This window comes from Scyliorhinus torazame, chromosome 10 (assembly GCF_047496885.1).
Source record: "Scyliorhinus torazame isolate Kashiwa2021f chromosome 10, sScyTor2.1, whole genome shotgun sequence".
Lineage (NCBI taxonomy): Eukaryota > Metazoa > Chordata > Chondrichthyes > Carcharhiniformes > Scyliorhinidae > Scyliorhinus > Scyliorhinus torazame.
Genome location: NC_092716.1, coordinates 26,599,882 through 26,619,337, shown reverse-complemented (window position 1 = coordinate 26,619,337; position 19,456 = coordinate 26,599,882). Strand labels below are relative to the sequence as shown.

Genomic DNA, 19,456 nt, shown 5'->3' with positions numbered 1-19,456 from the left:
CTCAACTGCTTCACTGGACAAGGAATTTCAGAGATTCACAACCCTTTGGGTGAAGAAGTTCCTCCTAAACTCGGTCCTAAATCTACTTCCCGTTATTTTGAGGCTATGCCCCCTAGTTCTGCTTTCCCCGACCAGTGGAAACAACCTGCCCGCATCTATCCTATCTATTCCCTTCATAATTTTATATGTTTCAATAAGATCCCCCCGCATCCTTCTAAACTCCAATGAGTACAGTCCCAGTCTACTCAACCTCTCGTCATAATCTAATCCCCTCAACTCTGGGATCAACCTAGTGAATCTCCTCTGCACTCCCTCCAGTGCCAATATGTCCTTTCTCAGGTAAGGAGACCAAAACTGAACACAATACTCCAGATGCGGCCTCACCAACACCCTATACAATTGCAGCATAACCTCCCTAGTCTTGAACTCCATCCCTCTAGCAACGAAAGACAAAACTCGATTAGCCTTCTTAATCACCTGTTGCACCTGCACACCAACTTTTTGCGACTCGTGCACCAGCACACCCAGGTCCCTCTGCACAGCAGCATGTTTTACCATCTTACCGTTTAAATAATAATCCATTCTGCTGTTATTCCTCCCAAAATGGATAGCCTCACACTTGGCAACATTGAATTCCATCTGCCAGACCCTAGCCCATTCACCTAACCTATCCAAATCCTTCTGCAGACTTCCGGTATCCTCTGCCCTTTTTGCTTTACCACTCATCTTAGTGTCGTCTGCAAACTTTGACACATTGCACTTGGTCCCCAACTCCAAATCGTCTATGTAAATTGTGAACAACTGCGGGCCCAACACTGATCCTTGAGGGACCCCACTAGTTACAGGTTGCCAACCAGAGAAACACCCATTTATCCCCACTCTCTGCTTTCTGTTAGTTAACCAATCCTCTACCCATGCTACCACTTTACCCTCAATGCCATGCATCTTTAGTTTATGCAGCAACCTTTTGTGTGGCACCTTGTCAAAAGCTTTCTGGAAATCCAGATATACCACATCCATTGGCTCCCCATTATCTACTGCACTGGTAACGTCCTCAAACAATTCTACCAAATTAGTCAGACACGACTTACCCTTTGTGAACCCATGCTGCATCTGCCCAATGGGACAATTTCCCTCCAGGTGCCCCGCTATTTCCTCCTTAATGATAGATTCCAGCATTTTCCCTACAACCGAAGTTAAGCTTACCGGCCTATAATTACCCGCTTTCTGCCGACCTCCTTTTTTAAACAGTGGTGTCACGTTTTGCTACTTTCCAATCCTCTGGGACCACCCCAGAGTCGAGTGAATTTTGATAAATTATCACTAGTGCGTTTACAATTTCCCTAGCCATCTCTTTTAACACTCTGGGATGCAACCCATCAGGGCCAGGAGACTTGTCTACCTTTAGCCCCATTAGCTTGCCCAATACTGCCTCCTTAGTGATTACAATCATCTCAAGGTCCTCACTTATCATATATTTATTTCCATCAGTCACTGGCATGTTATTTGTGTCCTCCACTGTGAAGACTGACCCAAAAAACCTGTTCAGCTCCTCAGCCATTTCCCCGTCTCCTATTATTAAATCTCCCTTCTCATCTTCCAAAGGACCAATATTTACCTTAGCCACTCTTTTTTGTCTTATATATTTGTAGAAGCTTTTACTATCTGCTTTTATGTTCTGAGCCAGTTTACTTTCATAGTCTACCTTACTCTTCTTTATAGCTTTTTTAGTAGCTTTCTGTTGTCCCCTAAAGACTTCCCAGTCCTCGAGTCTCCCACTAATTTTTGCCACTTTGTATGTTTTTTCCTTCAATTTGATACTCTCCCTCACCTCCTTAGATATCCACGGTCGATTTTTCCCCTTTCTACCGACTTTCTTTTTTGTCGGTATGAACACTTTTCTGAACACTGTGAAAGATCGCTCGGAAGGTTCTCCACTGTTCCTCAACTGCTTCACCATGAAGTCTTTGCTCCCAGTCTACCTTAGCTAGTTCTGCTCTCATCCCATTGTAATCGCCTTTGTTTAAGTACAAAACACTAGTGTTTGATTTTACCTTGTCATCCTCGAACTGTATTTTAAATTCCACCATATTGTGGTCGCTCCTTCCAAGAGGATCCCGAACTATGAGATCATTAATCAATCCTGCCTCATTACACAGGACCAGATCTAGGACCGCTTGTTCTCTTGTAGGTTCCATTACATACTGTTTCAGGAAATTATCCCGGGCACATTCTATAAACTCCTCCTCAAGGCTGCCTTTACCAACCTGGTTAAACTAATCGATATGCAGATTAAAATCTCCCATGATAACCGCTGTACCATTTCTACATGCATCCATTATTTCTTTGCTTATTGCCTGCCCTACCATCCTGTCACTATTTGGTGGCCTATGGACTACTCCTATCAGTGATCTTTTTGCCTTACTATTCTTGATTTCCACCCAAATTGATTCAACCTTGTCCTCCATAGCACCAATATCATCCCTTACTATTGCCCGGATGCCATCCTTAAACAACAAAGCTACACCCACCGCCCTTACCGTCCATTCTATCCTTTTGTATAGTCTGGTACCCTTGTATATTTAACTCCCAGTCGTGACCATCTTTTAACCACGTTTCAGTAATGGCCACTAAATCATAGTCATTCACGATGATTTGCGCCATCAACTCATTTACCTTATTTCGTATACTACGAGCATTCAGGTAAAGTACACTTATGCTGTTTTTTATGTCTTTGTTATGAATCCTAACACCTTGATCAGTAACTTATCGCAGATTATTTTTCCTCTTACCCTTTCTCCTAATTTTCCTTGTTTTTGAACCCATATCTCTACATACTAACCTGTCACGTAACCTGCTGCCTTGATCTCCATTAACCATTATACTGTCCATAGCTTTACACTTCCCTTCCCCCCCAACTTGCTAGTTTAAAGTCCTTGTGACCAACCTATTTATCCTATTCGCTAGAACGCTGGTCCCAGAATGGTTCAGGTGAAGACCGTCCCAACGGTACAGGTCCCTCCTGCCCCAGTACTGATGCCAATGCCCCATGAAATGGAATCCCTCTTTCCCGCACCACTCCTTTAGCCACGTGTTAACTTCCCTAATTTTCTCAACCCTATGCCAATTGGCACGTGGCTCGGGTAGTAATCCAGAGATTATAACCCTGGAGGACCTGTTCTTTAATTTAGTCCCTAGTGTTTGATAATCCCCAAACAGGTCCTCTTTCCTAGTCTTACCTATGTTGTTAGTCCCAACGTGGACCACAACAACTGGATCCTCCCCTTCCCTCTCCAATATCCTTACAAGCCAATCAGAGATGTCCCTCACCCTGGCACCGGGCAGGCAACATACCATGCGGGACTCTCGATCTGGCTTACAAAGGATGTCATCAATCCCCCTAATTATAGAATCCCCTACAACTACCACTTGTCTTTTTGCTCCTCCCTCTTGAATGGCTTCCTGTACCACGGTGCAGTGGTCAGTCAACGCATCCTCCCTACAGCCCTCTTCCTCATCCACACAGGGAGCAAGTACCTCATACCTGTTGGACAAGGTCAAGGGCTGAGGCTCCTCAACTCCTAAACTCAGGATCCCCCTACCTGCCTCCCTGGCAGTCACACCACTCTGTCCCTGACCACTGTCCGAATTAACAGAACTTATTCTACCGGGTGTGACTGCCTCCTGAAACAAAGCGTCCAGGTAATTTTCCCCCTCCCTGATGTGCCGCAGTGTGTGCAGCTTTGTCTCCAGCTCATCAATTCTGAGCCGAAGTTCCTTGAGCAGCCAACACTTGCTGCAGATGTGGTCACTGACGGTCTCAATGGGATCCACCAGTTCCATCATCATACAGCAAAAGCACATCACCTGTCCAGCCATATTCAATTAGTTAATTAATTTAAATAATAATTTAAATTTTTTTTTTTAATATAACCTCAAGGATAAACCCGAACACCAACAAAAACACAGCCCTCTCTCGCCACTCACCCGAACTCACTCACTCACCTAAACTCAGATGCACTCTGTTCCAATCAGCACTCCGTGTCTAAAGGCACTCCTGCCACACCTTTTGTGCACTCACCTCTCCCAGCACTGTCCCGGCTCTCTCCTCCCGCGCTTTTTAAATCTCTCGGCTCTCTCCTCCAGCGCTGTTTTCGCTGTCCCGGCTCTCTCTCCTCTCGCGCTGTTTTCGCTGTCCCGGCTCTCTCCTCCCGCGCTTTTAAAATCTCCCTGCTCTCTCCTCCCGCGCTGTTTTCGCTGTCCCGGCTCTCTCTCCTTTCGCGCTGTTTTCGCTGTCCTGGCTCTCTCCTCCCGCGCTTTTTAAATCTCCCGTCTCTCTCCTCCCGCGCTGTTTTCGCTGTCTCGGCTCTCTCTCCTCTCGCGCTGTTTTCGCTGTGGGCCAAGGCAAAGGTCAGCATCAGGCGACCAAGTGAGACCCAGCTGCTTTTCAGTTTCCCATGTCATGGGTGGTATGACCCCCCCCCCCCCACACCACACCGTCACCATCCCCACCCCACCTCCCCACACCACCCCCTCACCAACCCATCATCAGCCCCTCACTATCATCCACTACTCCCTCATCACCCCTCACTTCCACCCACCACCCCGATCCATGATCCAATCAGGCGTCTTGTGTCTTGCAGGATCGCTTGGCAATGAGGCAGGCCCTTCTGGTGTCCCCCGACCCCAACCCCAAGCAGTCCCAGCGGCGAGGAGGTGACAGATAGCGAGGAGACCCCTGAAAACTCACTCCAAAGCACCAGTCCGGGGGCGACTGATGTTACATCAGGTGGAGGCAGTAACTCCGGAGGAGGTGGACAATCTGAGGGTGGCCTGACACCGGGAACCAGCTACCGCCCAGACGGGTCTCGGGCTTCTGGAAAGGGTGGTCCTATTGATAATGTAGATGGAAAACAGAGCCACGGACTACATGAGCGGTTGTCAGCAACCATCCAGTGTCTGCAGGTGCATTCGGAGACGTCCAACCATCTGTAGGAGCAGGAGGCGGTGCCAACATTGTGTGCCACCCAGGCCAACACTGATAGTGTGGCATCTGCAGTGATGGCCTTGGGGGTGAAAGCATCAGCCACGGGTCAGGATGTCCAAGGCCTGGGGCACTCTGTGCGGGCGGTGGCTGAGGCGCAGGACAGGGCTGCCCTGTCACAGGCAGCTATGTACCAAGGCCACCTGGACATGGACATGGCACTCCGGAGTTTGGCCCAGTCGCAATGGGTTCTGGCTAAGGGCATCGTCGACATTGCCTGGGCACTGGCTGACCTGATCCAGTCCCTGAGTGATATGGCACAGTCCCAGAGGATGGTGGCCCAGTCCTGTGCTCCATGGCCGTAAGCATCGAGATCCTGGTCGTGACCAGAGCGGGCCTCCAGGACTGATGATGGCAGGTGGCGGGAGACCCTCAGGAGTTTGCCTTGGTTGCAACCCTGTCCCATGGAGTATCATGGGGGCCATTAGGCATCACGAGGGAGGAGGAGGTGATGAGGCCCATGCCAGTGACACCTGTAAGGGAGGTGCCAGAACATCACAACGCCTCGGACTCACCCCCTCCAGTTCCTGGCCCATCTGATGGCAGTCGGCATAACAGACTGGCACCATGCCAACTGGGACTGTTGAGCGTTGGCCGGCCATCCATTCCCGGTCGCTCCAGAAGACGGCTGCCAAAGGAGACCCAGGTCACAGCGCGGGAATCACAGCAATACGTTGGAGGTGGGCCGTCCTCATCTCTCTTCACCCCAACTCTTCCTCCCCCCCCCCTCACCCCGCACCATGTCCTCCCCCCTCCACCACCCCAAGGGTTTGGTGGGACTGTGTGATGGAATGGCCAGCTTGCATGCAGGGATCACCCAGGTGGACGGTGGAAAGTGCTCAGTGGTTAGGAGTCAGACGTTGTTGAACGACGCGGAGCACCAAAGCTCATCGTGGAGCGGCCCGTCATCATCCTCCATCCCATGGACCTGATCTCCCCATGAACTTGAACCGCTGTTACTGCCAACCCAGGCCTGGTGTTCATCCCCCGCCTCCAGCACATCACCCCTCTGCTGCATGATGTTGCGGAGGATGCAGCAGGCTACCATGATGTGGGAGACCTTCCTAGCGCTATACTGGAGGGCCCCTTCAGAGCGGTCCTGTGACCTGAACCGCATCTTCAAGGTGCCAAAGCGATCAAGCCCTGGTCGCAGCATGGACATCATTGTAGCAAGTCTCCTCGTTGGTCTGAGGTGGCGTCATCAGCCACAACCACAGCAGATAGACCCTCTTAGAAGGAGTAACCAGAGAGATTATGGTTATTTGTGATTAACACAAACACTTCAGAACCCTGCAATATATGTAATTATGGCAGCAGCCTGCAGGCAATTCATTAAATACAAAATGAAAATACTGTGAATGCTAGAATTCTGAAATCCATAGAATTTCTACAGTGCTAAAGGTGACCATTCAGTCCATCGAGTCTGCACTGGCCCTCTGAAAGAGCTTCCTTCTGAGGCCCACTCCCCCGCCCTTATTCGTAGCTCCACATCTTTGGACACTAAGAGCGAATTTAGTTTGGCCAATCCACCTAACCTGCACATCCTTGGACTGTGGGAGGAAGCCGGAGCACCCGGAGGAAACCCACGCAGACGCGGGGAGAAAGTGCAAACCCAACACAGACAGTGACCCAATGCCGAAATTCAACCCCGGTCCCTGGTGCTGTGAGGCAGCAGTGCTGACCACTGTACCACCGTTGAATGCACAAAATGCTGGAAGTACCCTTCAGGAAAGACAGCATCTTCGAAGAGAGAGACAGCGTTTCGGAATCTCACAGGATTTGTTTTATGAAAACAATGTTTGCAGAAATATCTCCTTAGGTAGTACAAAGTCAAATTTTGTCCCAGAACCATTCTATGAAGTGAGCTGCTGCTCGTGGGCAGCATGGTAGCACAGTGGTTAGCACAGTTGCTTCACAGCTCCGGGTCCCAGGTTTGATTCCCGGCTTGGGTCACTGTCTGTGGGGAGTCTGCACGTTCTCCCAGTGTCTGTGTGGGTTTCCTCCCACAGTCCAAAGATGTGCAGGTTAGGTGGATTGGCCATGATAAATTTCCCCTAGTGTCCAAAAGGTTGGGTGGGGTTAGTGGGTTACGGGGATGAGGTGGAGGCGTGGGCTTAAGTTGGGTGCTCTTTCCAAGGGCCAGTGCTGACTCGATGGGCCGAATGACCTCCTTCTGCACTGTAAATTCTGTGATAAAGGTGTTTCTTGATTTTGTTGTTAAAGAACATTGTCATTGGCCTGGGCGTCTTGCTCCTGCCAGCGATGGCAATCGTTGTGAGTGGGATGGGAAATTTCGCTGACCAGTCTAAGGTCGCCTGACATCGGGCAGGAATTTCCGCTCCTGCGTGGCAATACAAATTGACCTGGTGAAATTAGATATTAAGTTTGAAAGTTTATCTTTTTTTCCACAGGTGGAATTTTGTAACAAAAGGCTTTCTGTCTGGAAGGGTGATAAAGGCGGAAACGCTCATTGGATTGAAAAATAATATGTGGGTACGCACATGAAATGCTGTAACCTTCACTGCTGTGATGGATTTAGAGCAGGAAAATGAAATTAGGCTGGATAACCTGTTTGTCTGACACCGACACAGTGGGCCAAATAACTTCCTTCTTTGCTGTAAATCTTTTATCTCCCTGTGTCTCTCGTAGACTGATGATATCTCAAAGCATGCAATGTTATCCACAGTTTGTCTCGATTGCACTAGATTCAATGTTATTTCAAGGAACTGATGAAAGGTGACATACCTGAAACATTGCGTGTGATCTTGTGTGCCCCCCCCCCCCCCCTTGACGGGACCCCGCCATTGACCCCCTCCACCTCCACCTCCATTAAGCCTGTGGCAGAAAGGCTCGGTGGACGTCCTTCACACCTCACCGCCAATTGAGACCCTTAAATGGGCAAGTAAGGCCCACCTACGGGCGTTTTTAAAAATTCATTGATAGAAAGTGGGCGTCGCTGGCTAGGCCTCATCCAGCCGCTGCTGGTACCAAAGCAACAGTGGGCAGGGGGCTCATCATACAGACTTAATAACAAGTAAACCCTGTGTGCTTGCAGGCTCCAGGGGCGAGCTGGGGGGGGGGGGGGGGGTTCCTTGTTCAAAGGCACTTAGTCGAGGAACCCCGTATCAGGAAGGGAGTTGAATGGTCATTGAGTTTTACAGCACAGAAAAAGGCCCTTCAGCCCATTATGTGACCATCAGGAGCCTATCTATCCTAACCCCATTTTCCAGCTCTTGGTCCGTGTCATTGTATGCTACGACATCTCAAGTGCTCATCTAAATCCTTCTTTGCCACCCAGATGGCGGTGGGAATCTGGATCTCACTTCCTGAAAGGGTGGTAGAGACAGGAACCCTGACAACATTGAAGAGCTTTTACTCAAATCTCCTCTAATTTTCCTGCCACTGATTTTAAATCTATGTCCCTTGGTTATTGACTCCTCTGCTAAGAGGAACAGTTTCTTATTATCTATCCTTTAGATGTACTTCATAATTTTGTACACTGCAGAAAGTGGTGCTGAAAGCCACTGTCGTGCCTTTGCTGCCAACTCCTTCGCCACCCTCCCCCCACTCTAGCTACCCAACTATTTATGCAACCTGCCCCTGAAAGATCCCCGAAAGTTGCCACCCAGGTTGAGACGGTTGTTAAGAATGCGTACGGTGTGTTAGCTTTTATTGGTAGAGGGATTGAGTTTCGGAGCCATGAGGCCATGTTGCAGCTGTACAAAACTCTGGTGCGGCCGCATTTGGAGCATTGCGTGCAATTCTGGTCGCCGCATTATAGGAAGGATGTGGAAGCATTGGAAAGGGTGCAGAGGAGATTTACCAGAATGTTGCCTGGTATGGAGGGAAGATCTTATGAGGAAAGGCTGAGGGACTTGAGGCTGTTTTTGTTAGAGAGAAGAAGGTTAAGAGGTGACTTAATTGAGGCATACAAGATGATCAGAGGATTGGATAGGGTGGACAGTGAGAGCCTTTTTCCTCGGGTGGTGATGTCTAGCACGAGGGGACATAGCTTTAAATTGAGGGGAGATAGATATAAGACAGATGTCAGAGGTAGGTTCTTTACTCAGAGAGTAGTAAAGGCGTGGATGGCCCTGCCTGCAACAGTAGTGGAATCGCCAACACTAAGGGCATTCAAATGGTCATTGGATAGACATATGGACGATCAGGGAATAGTGTAGATGGGCTTTAGAGTGGTTTCACAGGTCGGTGCAACATTGAGGGCCGAAGGGTCTGTACTGTGCTGTAATGTTCTATGTTCTATGTTGGTAGTACAGAACTTGGATATTACTGAAAAGAGAGATATGTTGTTGAATCTTTACATCTTGCACTCATCATTCAGGACAAAATGTAAAAATGCCAAATTTCAAACGGTCACAGCTATCTATGCTACATGAGAAAACGGTAAGCAAGTCTCTGATTTGCCGTCTTATTGGCATGGGGAAAGCAATGCGGTATTATAGGCTCACCAGGCTTCTGTGTGATTTAGCGGCAACCCTGAGTGTGCTAATAGCTACACCAACAATTTTAGATAATCAGTCGAGCTCACAATGAGACTCATTTACGTTTGCTAGATGCGACATCCATTCATTCACTGGGACCCGTTCTCTGCAAACAAAAGTTATATATTCAAGCCGTGCGCCTTTTTGAATTGCCCAGAAGTGTAGGCGAGCGTCTGGCTCCTGTTTGGTTTCTCCATGGTAATGCTTTGCCAATCAGAGTGCACTTGCCAACCAATTAGCATCCTTTTCTCCTATAGATGTTATAATGGGGAGAGATTTCAGGAGCATCCTGAAGGACAGAGATAAAAGGCAAATTAATTTGGGGAGGGAATTCCAGGGCTTAGTGCCCATGCAGCTGAAGGCATTCCCAAATTACCCTGGAACAGTGAGCAGCCTGGCTGAGGTTAGTAGGCCCCAATAGTACTTTATCGCAGTGTTTTTCAAACTTTTCTTCCGGGGACCCATTTTTACCAACCGGCCAACCTTTGCGACCCAACCCGGCTGATCTTCGCGACCCACGCCGGCCGATCTACGCCGGCCGACCTTTGCGACCCACGCTGGCCGACCTTCGCAACCCACCATTTTCTCTTACCTTATTTGCTGCTGACAAAATGGAGGAATCGCAATCGCGCCCAAAGCATGTGATGTCAATTTTCGGGGGGCGTGACCTGCTCTCTGCCTCCCTTTCGGCAGGAAGATTACATAGAATTTTAAAAAAAATCTTCTGCATCTCCGATTGCGCAAATTCGCGGGCACCAAGCCGCAGCACCCGGCTTTTTTTTTACAAGTTCAGGAGGAGTTTTATTTGATAAAATTTTACAGGAAAAAAATGCAGAAACTGAAAATGTTTTCATCCTCTAGAAATTGGAGGTTCACCACATTTCACCTAAACATTACAATTAAAAATGTATTTTAAAAAAACACACTTAAAAATCAATTAATTGATAAAGCTTCCAAATACGACCTACAGGCACTTTGTTTTGGAATGTTTAAAAATCAAGATTAAAAAAGTTGACATCTCTCGGTTGAAGTTACAGCTGCGGTGAAACCATCGTTGGATCACTCACCATTCTTGGAGTAAGAGACTTCCACTTCATCAGCATCAAAGCTCAGAAAGCAACCAATCACATCATTCTCCCCGAACTTTTTGCAGCCGGCTTTTAGCAATACCGGCTGCGAACGGCCTTCAAAAAGGCTGCAACCAGATTTTTAAAATGCGGTCGCACTGCACACGCGGCACTCATTGGTGCGCATGCACAAAACTCTGCGCTTGTGCACTGATAAGCGGACACACATACGCAGTGCGGGCGCATTTTTTTTAATATGTTCGTGGTCATTTTGAAGGCCACTTGCAGCCGGCATTATTAAAAGCCGGCTGCTGCGGCTGTTGCTCCCGAATTTGCGCGATCAGGAGCGCCGCGGACCCTCCCGACACCCGCCCGCGACCCACCCGCGGGTCGCGCCCCCGACTTTGACAATGCCTGCTTTATCTGATCCAACCAGATCTAGCACTGAATGGTGAAACAAGTTGTTCACCATAAACATTTCTTGAGCTTAAAGCAGTGGAGATGAGGGCTATGCGAGGATGAGGATGATTAATGGTTTTAGTGCGGACAAGGGCATCAGAGGCAGAGGAGAGGGTTTGATTGAATAGATCAATAACTGTGGAAATAACATGGTGAATGGAGGGTCATTAGCTTGAGAGTGCAGTTGTAAGTGATTTGACTGAATTTTCACCAGGCGTGAATACAGAATGAAGTGGTCTTCAGAGGGGCAAGGGGGATCAGAAATGATAAAGAATTTAAAAAGAAAAGTGTTGGAGATTATCTTATCGACGCTTGACATGTTGGAAGTAGAAAGACCATGTGAAACGGTGAAGTTAAAGTGGGGCATATAGGAGTGATTGTATGAACAGTCATTGAACACATAATAGGGTTGATTCATTGGTATCAAAATACCTCTAATAACCTGTACTCACATATTCATGTTTCCAATGAATCTTCTGTTCCATTTCTCCTTTGCAATGGCCCGAGCAAGTGCCCGAGGATGGATATCAGTCTCAAAATCAAACACACGGCTAAAAGCTGACCAGCTGAGGAGAAAAGGAGTAAAATTAATTTGCCAACCGATACATTTCATGGGGTGTTGAAGGTTTCATTACAATGTTTTGAAAATTAATATTAACAGCTGTACATATTTCAGATGGAGGGTTAACTGGCAAAGTTTCAGGTATAATTTCAAAGGAAAAACTGAGATCAAGTTGTGAAGCAATGCACGTCTGTTTTATGCAAAAAAGATTATTATTAGTATGGAAACATTACCTGACCAAGTTGCTTTGAACCATTTCATCGTTTAACCATTGAGGGCGACTTTTGACCCGTTACCTCATCGGTTTAAATGGAGAATTGGCCAGGGCAAATTGCATGGAGGTTAACTCAACAACTTACTGCTGGATTGCAGGTCACCCTGACCATCAGGTGGATCTGGATTTAAGTAGTATACATCTGGAAACAGGCAATAGCCTTTTTAGTATATGAAATTAGAAGCAAATGCCTTTGCTATGACTCAGGCAATTTGTCCTCTACCCAAGTTGGTTTGGCAGTTCTTAAAGTCACAAGCCATGGGCGGTCGAAGTCGAGAGAAACTCATTTCCAGTGAATGTTTAAAGAGTTTAAGATGCTTCTTGGGCAGTGGAAGCTCCCTCGGGGGCTCCTTCTTGTTCTGTTCTTGGTCAGGCTCCAACAATCCATTGCCTTTCTCCACCAATCTATTCCCTTCCACTGTTTAAGTTCTCCAGGTTCTAATAGTGCATGCATTTAGCCTACAAGTTAACCGCTAGTTTAAATCACCACTACTCGCCCTTCAATCCTGCTGCTGCTCTCGTGGGACACTGCCACCATTTTTTCAAATTTGCCCTCAGAATTCCTGGATTGCTTTAGACATCAAGCCTATGTTTTACCCTGAGAAAATAATTCCCCCATGGACCCTGACCTCCCCCCCCCCCCCCCCCCACTCCTCCCCCCGGGACCATCCCCCATGGACCTCCCCAACAGAAACCCTCCTGGCACTGCCCCATGCCAGTAACCAGGCATGGCCCCCACGGGGTAGTGCCAGAGGGCAGTGCTCAGGCACTGTCAGCAGGCAATGCCAGGGCACTTCCAGGGCATGAACCTTTTCCCCTTGCGGGCTGTACGTAGCTGTGTGCCCCTGGCGGGGACAAGCCACCAGGTCCTCATTCGTCATAAACTGATGGAAACCCCACCGACATGGTCATGCTGGCGGTAAGGAAAATCCTTACGTGGGGGGAATAATACAGTGGCAAAGCCCGCAAATGATATTGAAATAAAAAGTAATGGGGTTTCCGATCTTTCATGGTGGCAACCCAACTACGTCATTGGTGGGTTAGGGACAATCTCAATGGGGAATTCCCGCTAGCGTAAAAGGCATTTGGGGACTCCCATTGGATTCTCCATCCTCACCAGCTTTCCCGCCAACCAAAGACAGGGGGGAAATCCCCTCAATATCCATTTGAGTTCTGTTTGATAATTAATAGCTGCTGTACAGACAAAGCTTCACTGCCACTTGTTCTCAACACAATTTACTGCGCTATGTTTATTGCTAAATAGTAGGTGGGATCTTCAGGTTCGGAAATATTTAAACTCCATCTCAACATTAAAAAAGGATTCAATATGGTCCTCACTGAAACCCATTATAAAATAAAGTAGTGGAGATGAGGCTTCAAGATCAGAAATATAATGGGCGGGATTTTCCATCCTGCCGCACATGTTTTCTGGTGCGGTACACCCCTACCAGCAGCGGGATCCTCCAATGGTTTCCCATTGTGGACACCCCCATGCTGTTGGGAAATCCGCGGGCGTGAGTGCGCTGCAGGCGAAACGGAGGATCCCGCCCATGGGAGAATCCAGCCCCATGACTATTTATTATCGCAGAGAAATAAAGAATACTCTTTAAATCATTTTGTTCATGATTTATTTAACATACATAAATCCAAACTTGACATGGATAAGTTCCCCTTCCTCTTCACTCCATTCATGTCTGCATGACCCCTTTCTGTAGAACAAAAGTATAAAATTAGATAAACGGAACAACAGGCAGCCATTAACATCGCTCCCTATATTAAGCCTGTTATCATCACACTTTCAGTAAGTGGTGTAGTTGACTGCTAACCATATCAAATAAATGTTTATGTATCTGTATAGGAAAGCACACAAGTTATTTCGAATCAAATGGAAAACCTTTCCTATCAGCTTATTGAGTTGGATGTAAAAGATTCAATTTGAGTATCTCCAGCAACGTGAACAACATTATGTTACTATTGAAAACTGTTAGGTTTTAACCAGTACTGACCTCAGAAGCCCGTTAAAGAAAATCCTCCACCGTTGATATGGTTCAAGACATTCCAGTTTTAGACCTCCTCCGCTCCAGCATTTCTCACTCTCTTCGCGGACGATTGCATCAGGGTGGACAGGATGCTGAAAGGTTGAGAGCTATACCATTACCATAGTCTTCATAAATTGAGGCATTGCAGCAGTGTAGTAATTTATTATGCAAATTACATCTGCTCTGATTGAGGATTACAGTACAGGGTAAAGTTTGAAGGCCCTGACAAAATATATCCTGACTACAATAGGGCACTTCATTTTTTTCTAATTTTTCTTTGTCTCAGCCTTTTTCCTTTGGTCCATGTGCCGTTTTTGAATTCCCTGAATCACCATGGGTGCGATTCAACGATCTCATCGCGTCAGACTTGGCCTTCATCGGGAATCGCAACGACCAAAATGTCTCGTGAGCTTCAACGGAATCTCGCGGCATGTTGCGATCAGGATCTCACTCTTGCTGGGTGAGATTCATGCGTGCATATTTAAATGGGCCATTAGGCTCATTTAAATATGCGCTCGCCAAATTCACCCAGGGTCCGGGATTCTCCGGCCTCCCCAGCGAGGCCTCAACCAGGCGCCGTTTGGTACTGGTTCGCAGAGTCGTGAATCAATCGTGATGGCACCCTCGGGGAGTCTCGCTGCGGAGTTGATACCCTTGGGTGGTCGGGCACTGGGCAGAGTGGTGACCTGGCACTCCCCCTAGTACCTGGGCACCTTGGCACTCACAGCCTGGCACCGTGGCACTTCCACACTGGCACCCTGGCACTGCCACTCTGACACTGATGGGGTGCTAAGATGGCACTGCCAGGCTAGCAGTGTCAAGGTGCCCATGTGCCAGTTTGTCCATGCTAGGGGGTCAGGCCATGCCCAGAAGAGGAGGTGGGGGGGTGTGTGGTTCAAGGACCCCAGAAGAGGTAGGTTGGGTGAAGTGGGGGGGTCCTGAAGCTGCGGATGGGGGCGCAGAGCGGTGTCGAAAGGTCAGGGCTGCCTCTATAAATTACACCCAGAGTAGAAATCGCAATGCAGGAGAGTGGCCTTGGCAGTGAGTTCCTCGCCAAGTCCAAAACAAACAGCAACGTGCTGTTGAAATGGTGTGTATCTTGGCTCTACAGATGTTAAGAATCACCCTGCTAAATGCACAGTTCAGCAGAGTTCAACTCAAGTTTGCTGAATCCCGCCCCATATTTCTGAAAGTTCAGTATTATTTCAATGAATTAGAACCCAAATTGCTGACAAATTCCATTAACGTTCTTCATATATTTGAGTTTGAAGTATTTACGCTGACGCACAGTACACTATTAAGGTACAATTTGACTATATGCTTGGGAGTGTACTCCTTCCATCTCAAATGTCCTTAAAAATAACCTACTTCATATGATACAGTGGAGTTTTATTGTTCATGGCCTGCTAATGCAAATCTCCCCCGTAAGTGTCAGCTCGCACCATTGGTGCTACTCTCATTTCTGAACCCTGCGAGGTGTTAAAGCCGCAATCCCCGTAACTGCAGCACGTAATTCAGACTGACACTCCAATATAGTACTGAGTGGTATTACAATGTAGGAGCTACCATTAAACAATCACAACATCTGCCTGTCAGGCGAATATAGAAGGTATAACTTAATTATGCAAAAAAAACGGGAAGTTCCTGGCATCCAGGCCAACATTCTGCCTTCAACCATCATCATCAAAAAGAAAGATCATCCAGTAATTGATATAATTTGCAAGTTGACAGGATTCTGCTATGCACAGATGTATGTGGTGTTTGACCATTTAACACTGCAAAAGGAATTTGTTGCCTGCGAAGATGTACAAGTGTTACAAAAACAATATTTTTAGGAGTTCTTTGGTGAAATCAAAGGAAAGCAGATCAGTAATTTCCATCCTTTTTTTAATCGTGGTTTGGTCTGATCTCGTTGAAATGAACATTCAGCAGGAACAAAGCATTTACAATAACAGGATTAGTTATGCTGAGGTTTGGCATTGTGAAATAATGTTGAAAGATAACAATAAATAAGGTACATGCATATTGTTAACGGATATATTAAAGTCAGTGTTGTGCAATTACATGCAATTATTCATGTAAAATTGCATTGTTTAATAAAAGTGAATTATTACACCAATTTGAAAGACTTTACAATTATTTGTAGCCTAGAATCAAAATTCTTTACCTCAAAGTTTCCAATGCCTTCAACTCGGAGGAACAGCCAGATTTCACACAGGCCATTTGGTCTTCTGCAAAGACGTAGTACAAATAGGGTTTTATCTGTTTCCGTGAATCCTATGAAGTGAATTGAATTGATAGCCTGGACAAATGTCGAGTAGAAAGGGTTTAATCATTATTGTTGTGAATATGTGCCAAATTTGAAACTATTTATATGTATGTATCAATACAACGATTTTACAGAAAAAATTCAACATATCTTCCCCATGTACTTGTTTAGTTATCACTTAAAGGCAGTTATGCTCGTTGCTTTAACTGCTCCAGTATTCCAGTGTTCTCCTCTTTAGGTAAGAAAGACTTGAATACACTGCCTCTGAATTTATTTGAAGTTATTATAACAACATTGATTATGTTACAATTCTGAAAACTGAGAACTTGATGGACTGAACAGTCTACTTCTGGACCACAAATGTTTCTATGTTACATTGAAGACCATACACGTGATCTGATTAAGCATAGCTTATAGCCTTATTATGATCTTGGGCTGAAAAACCAACCATGTTTGAGTACAGAACTTTCAAACATAGGAAAGTTATTCTTGGTCTCGAAGCAATAGTGGCAATATTGGCACTCGTGGCAATAGTGTTTGGATGCATCATGCCTGAAGGTAATAAACATAAACTATTGACAATTAAAATAACAACTTTAGACTACACCGTGAATAAAATGGTTGAATTGTTTCTATTGTTTATTCCCTTTCCAAAATAATCTTTTGCCAATTTTTTTAAATGTTCCAAACGTTCCTGCCTTATTTTACAGCAGTATCAATGGCATTTCATAGCTTTCTTGCAATTTCCTCAACTCATTCTCAACCTTACTTGAATCTGGTCTGTGAAACACAATTGTGATAAGTTAAGTTGTATTCAGATCTGTAGGATAATCTAACTAAAAGAAAATGTAGGTAGAAATGTAAAAGTCGTAAATCCCCAATAGTATAACCGCTGGAATGTTTGGGTAACAAGGAAAGTGGAATTTCTGTGGAGAGTGTAGGTATAGAATAATGTAACTGCGGAGATTGCTGGATATGGGCTAGAGTAACTTTGGATACTATCAGTATGAAAAGGTAAAGTTGAAGCCAACCTTCAACAGCATTTTACTGTTGAATTATAAACCCAAGATCTAAATATCAATCGGCCAATCAATGAGCAAAGTTTAAACATGTCTAACCTATACATTAGTTGACCATTACAACTATATCTAATTGTGTAAAACCGTTCACATAAAACTGTTATGAAATTAAAGGCTCCTGCAATCTCTACAAAAGACAATCATTATTCTTTAGAAGATATAGTACACGGTCAGTTTGGAAACATATATTCCGAGGGTTCAGAGTGCAGGCTGGTTCAGATAATGTGAAACTTACTAATGCAACATTAAAAATTAGTAGCCTTACCTGAGGGTGGCTCAGTAAATTTGGAACACATTCCATTTCTTTGGATGAAGATCCTAAAAATGTTCCAGGCTCTCTACTTTCTGTTCCATCTTTTCCAATGCCGAATTCTTCTGCTCTATTGTGACCCAACCCCATGTTCTCTCTCTCCAGGTCAGTTTTAGTACCAGTTCCATTTTTCCTCCTGTTGATATGGTATAGGATTACAAAAAATAATTCTTTCAGTGCATGCCATCTCCCTGGAACAGAATACCTTCCATTTAATGGCTCTGGGTCTTCCTGTAGCAGATTCTTTACTACATAGATGCAAAGGAAGACTGACACGAGCAAGAATAGACTGATCATACTGGCCAGGGTGTGTAATTCTTTCCGTCCAGTGTCTAATATATGGTAATGATTGCTTAACGACATAGACAAGAGTATTGAAACATTGAGCTGGCTCCTTCTACTCAATGCGATGGTCCAGTCAGTGCCTGACATGTAAAAGAGGAGGTAATTCACTGAGGGTGAGAGGGAAGTTGCTCCACTTACAGAACCTACCTCTTTGGCAAACCCTGAAATTGACCTTCAATAGCTCATAACTTTGAAAGAAAAGCACTTTTATGTCAAATCAAGATTCAAGTTAACTTTTGCTGTTTCCACCGTGATAAATTGAACTGAAACCCAAGGCTGCATGAAGCATCTTAAATTTCCAGGAACTACATACATTTCTATCCATTAAAGTCACCAGAGATTTCGGCCAGTTATGTGTTTTACACGTGATCAGTGGGGAACAAGCACACACGCACATACACACTATATTATTTCTGAAAATTTACATAATCTGAAAGCAACACGCTATGCAGCCCATTATTTCTGTGCTGAAGTTTATGCTTTGCACAAATATCCTCCCACTTCTTTTCAACAAAGCCTATCAGCATAATCTTTGGATAATGCCAATCTCAAGCAAAGTCTCCAACCCAGTGACCATAGGCCAGTTATACAATGACCTTGACCTCCTCCCCTTTCCCAGACTATTCCAGCATCAATGCAAACCTACTGCTTTGGTGTTATATTCCCGCCTTTCTATAAGCATACAAGACCTGAACAAAACTCAAAGTGGGATAAGGCAAGATCAAGCATGTTTGTTCCAGACTTCATGCTTGATCATTCCAATGCCTTTCTCCCTATCACTTCACCTCTTGAATCACTATTTTAAGGAACACTAAATTCATCCCTGACTTGAGGCAACATTATGAATAACCCTTAAAATCCTCAAACCCACTTCTCAACATTCGTCTCAGAAAATATATCTTGTATCATACTGTAGAGATGTTCTGATAGCACAGTGGTTAGTACTGTTGCTTCACAGTACCAGGGACCCAGGTTCGATTCCTGACTTGGGTCACTGTCTGTGCGGAGTCTGCACATTCTCCCCATGTCTGCGTGGGGTTCCTACGGGTGCTCCGGTTTCCTCCCTCAAGTCCCGAAAGACGTGCTTGTTAGGTGAATTGGACGTTCTGAATTCTCCCTCAGTGTACCCGGACAGGTGCTGGAGTGTGGCTACTAGGGGATTTTCACACTAACGTCATTGCAGTGTTAATGTAAGCCTAATTGTGACAATAATAAAGATTATTCTCATTGTTTGAAACGTTAATTCTAATGAGAGATGGTGGTGGACTGGTAATGTCACCAGACCAATATCCAATAGGCTCATACTCTGGGGACATGGGTTGAAATTCACCCCACGGCAGTAATTTGAATTCAAAATTCAGTTAACAAGTCTGGAGTTGAAAGCTAGTCTCAATAATAGCGACTATGAAACTATCAGTGATTGTGGTAAAAACCCGTCCAGTCCACGAATGTCCTTTATGGAAGGAGGTCTGGCCTACATGTGTCTCCAGACCCACAGCAATATGA

The 19,456-nt window shown here is 45.8% G+C and overlaps 1 protein-coding gene across 1 annotated transcript in view; it reads right to left on the bottom strand.

Moving 5' to 3' along the window:
- The window catches only part of LOC140384791 (rifampicin phosphotransferase-like), a 123,137-nt gene extending 105,169 nt beyond the window's left edge, over positions 1-17,968 (bottom strand). The window contains exons 1-5 of the mRNA XM_072466781.1: positions 17,561-17,968; positions 16,115-16,249; positions 13,915-14,039; positions 13,549-13,617; positions 11,525-11,638 (exon numbers count right to left, since the gene is read on the bottom strand). Of these exons, the coding sequence (XP_072322882.1) occupies positions 11,525-11,638; positions 13,549-13,617; positions 13,915-14,039; positions 16,115-16,249; positions 17,561-17,968 (851 nt within the window). The remainder of the gene's footprint in view (positions 1-11,524; positions 11,639-13,548; positions 13,618-13,914; positions 14,040-16,114; positions 16,250-17,560) is intronic.
- Between the last annotated feature and the right edge of the window lie 1,488 nt (positions 17,969-19,456).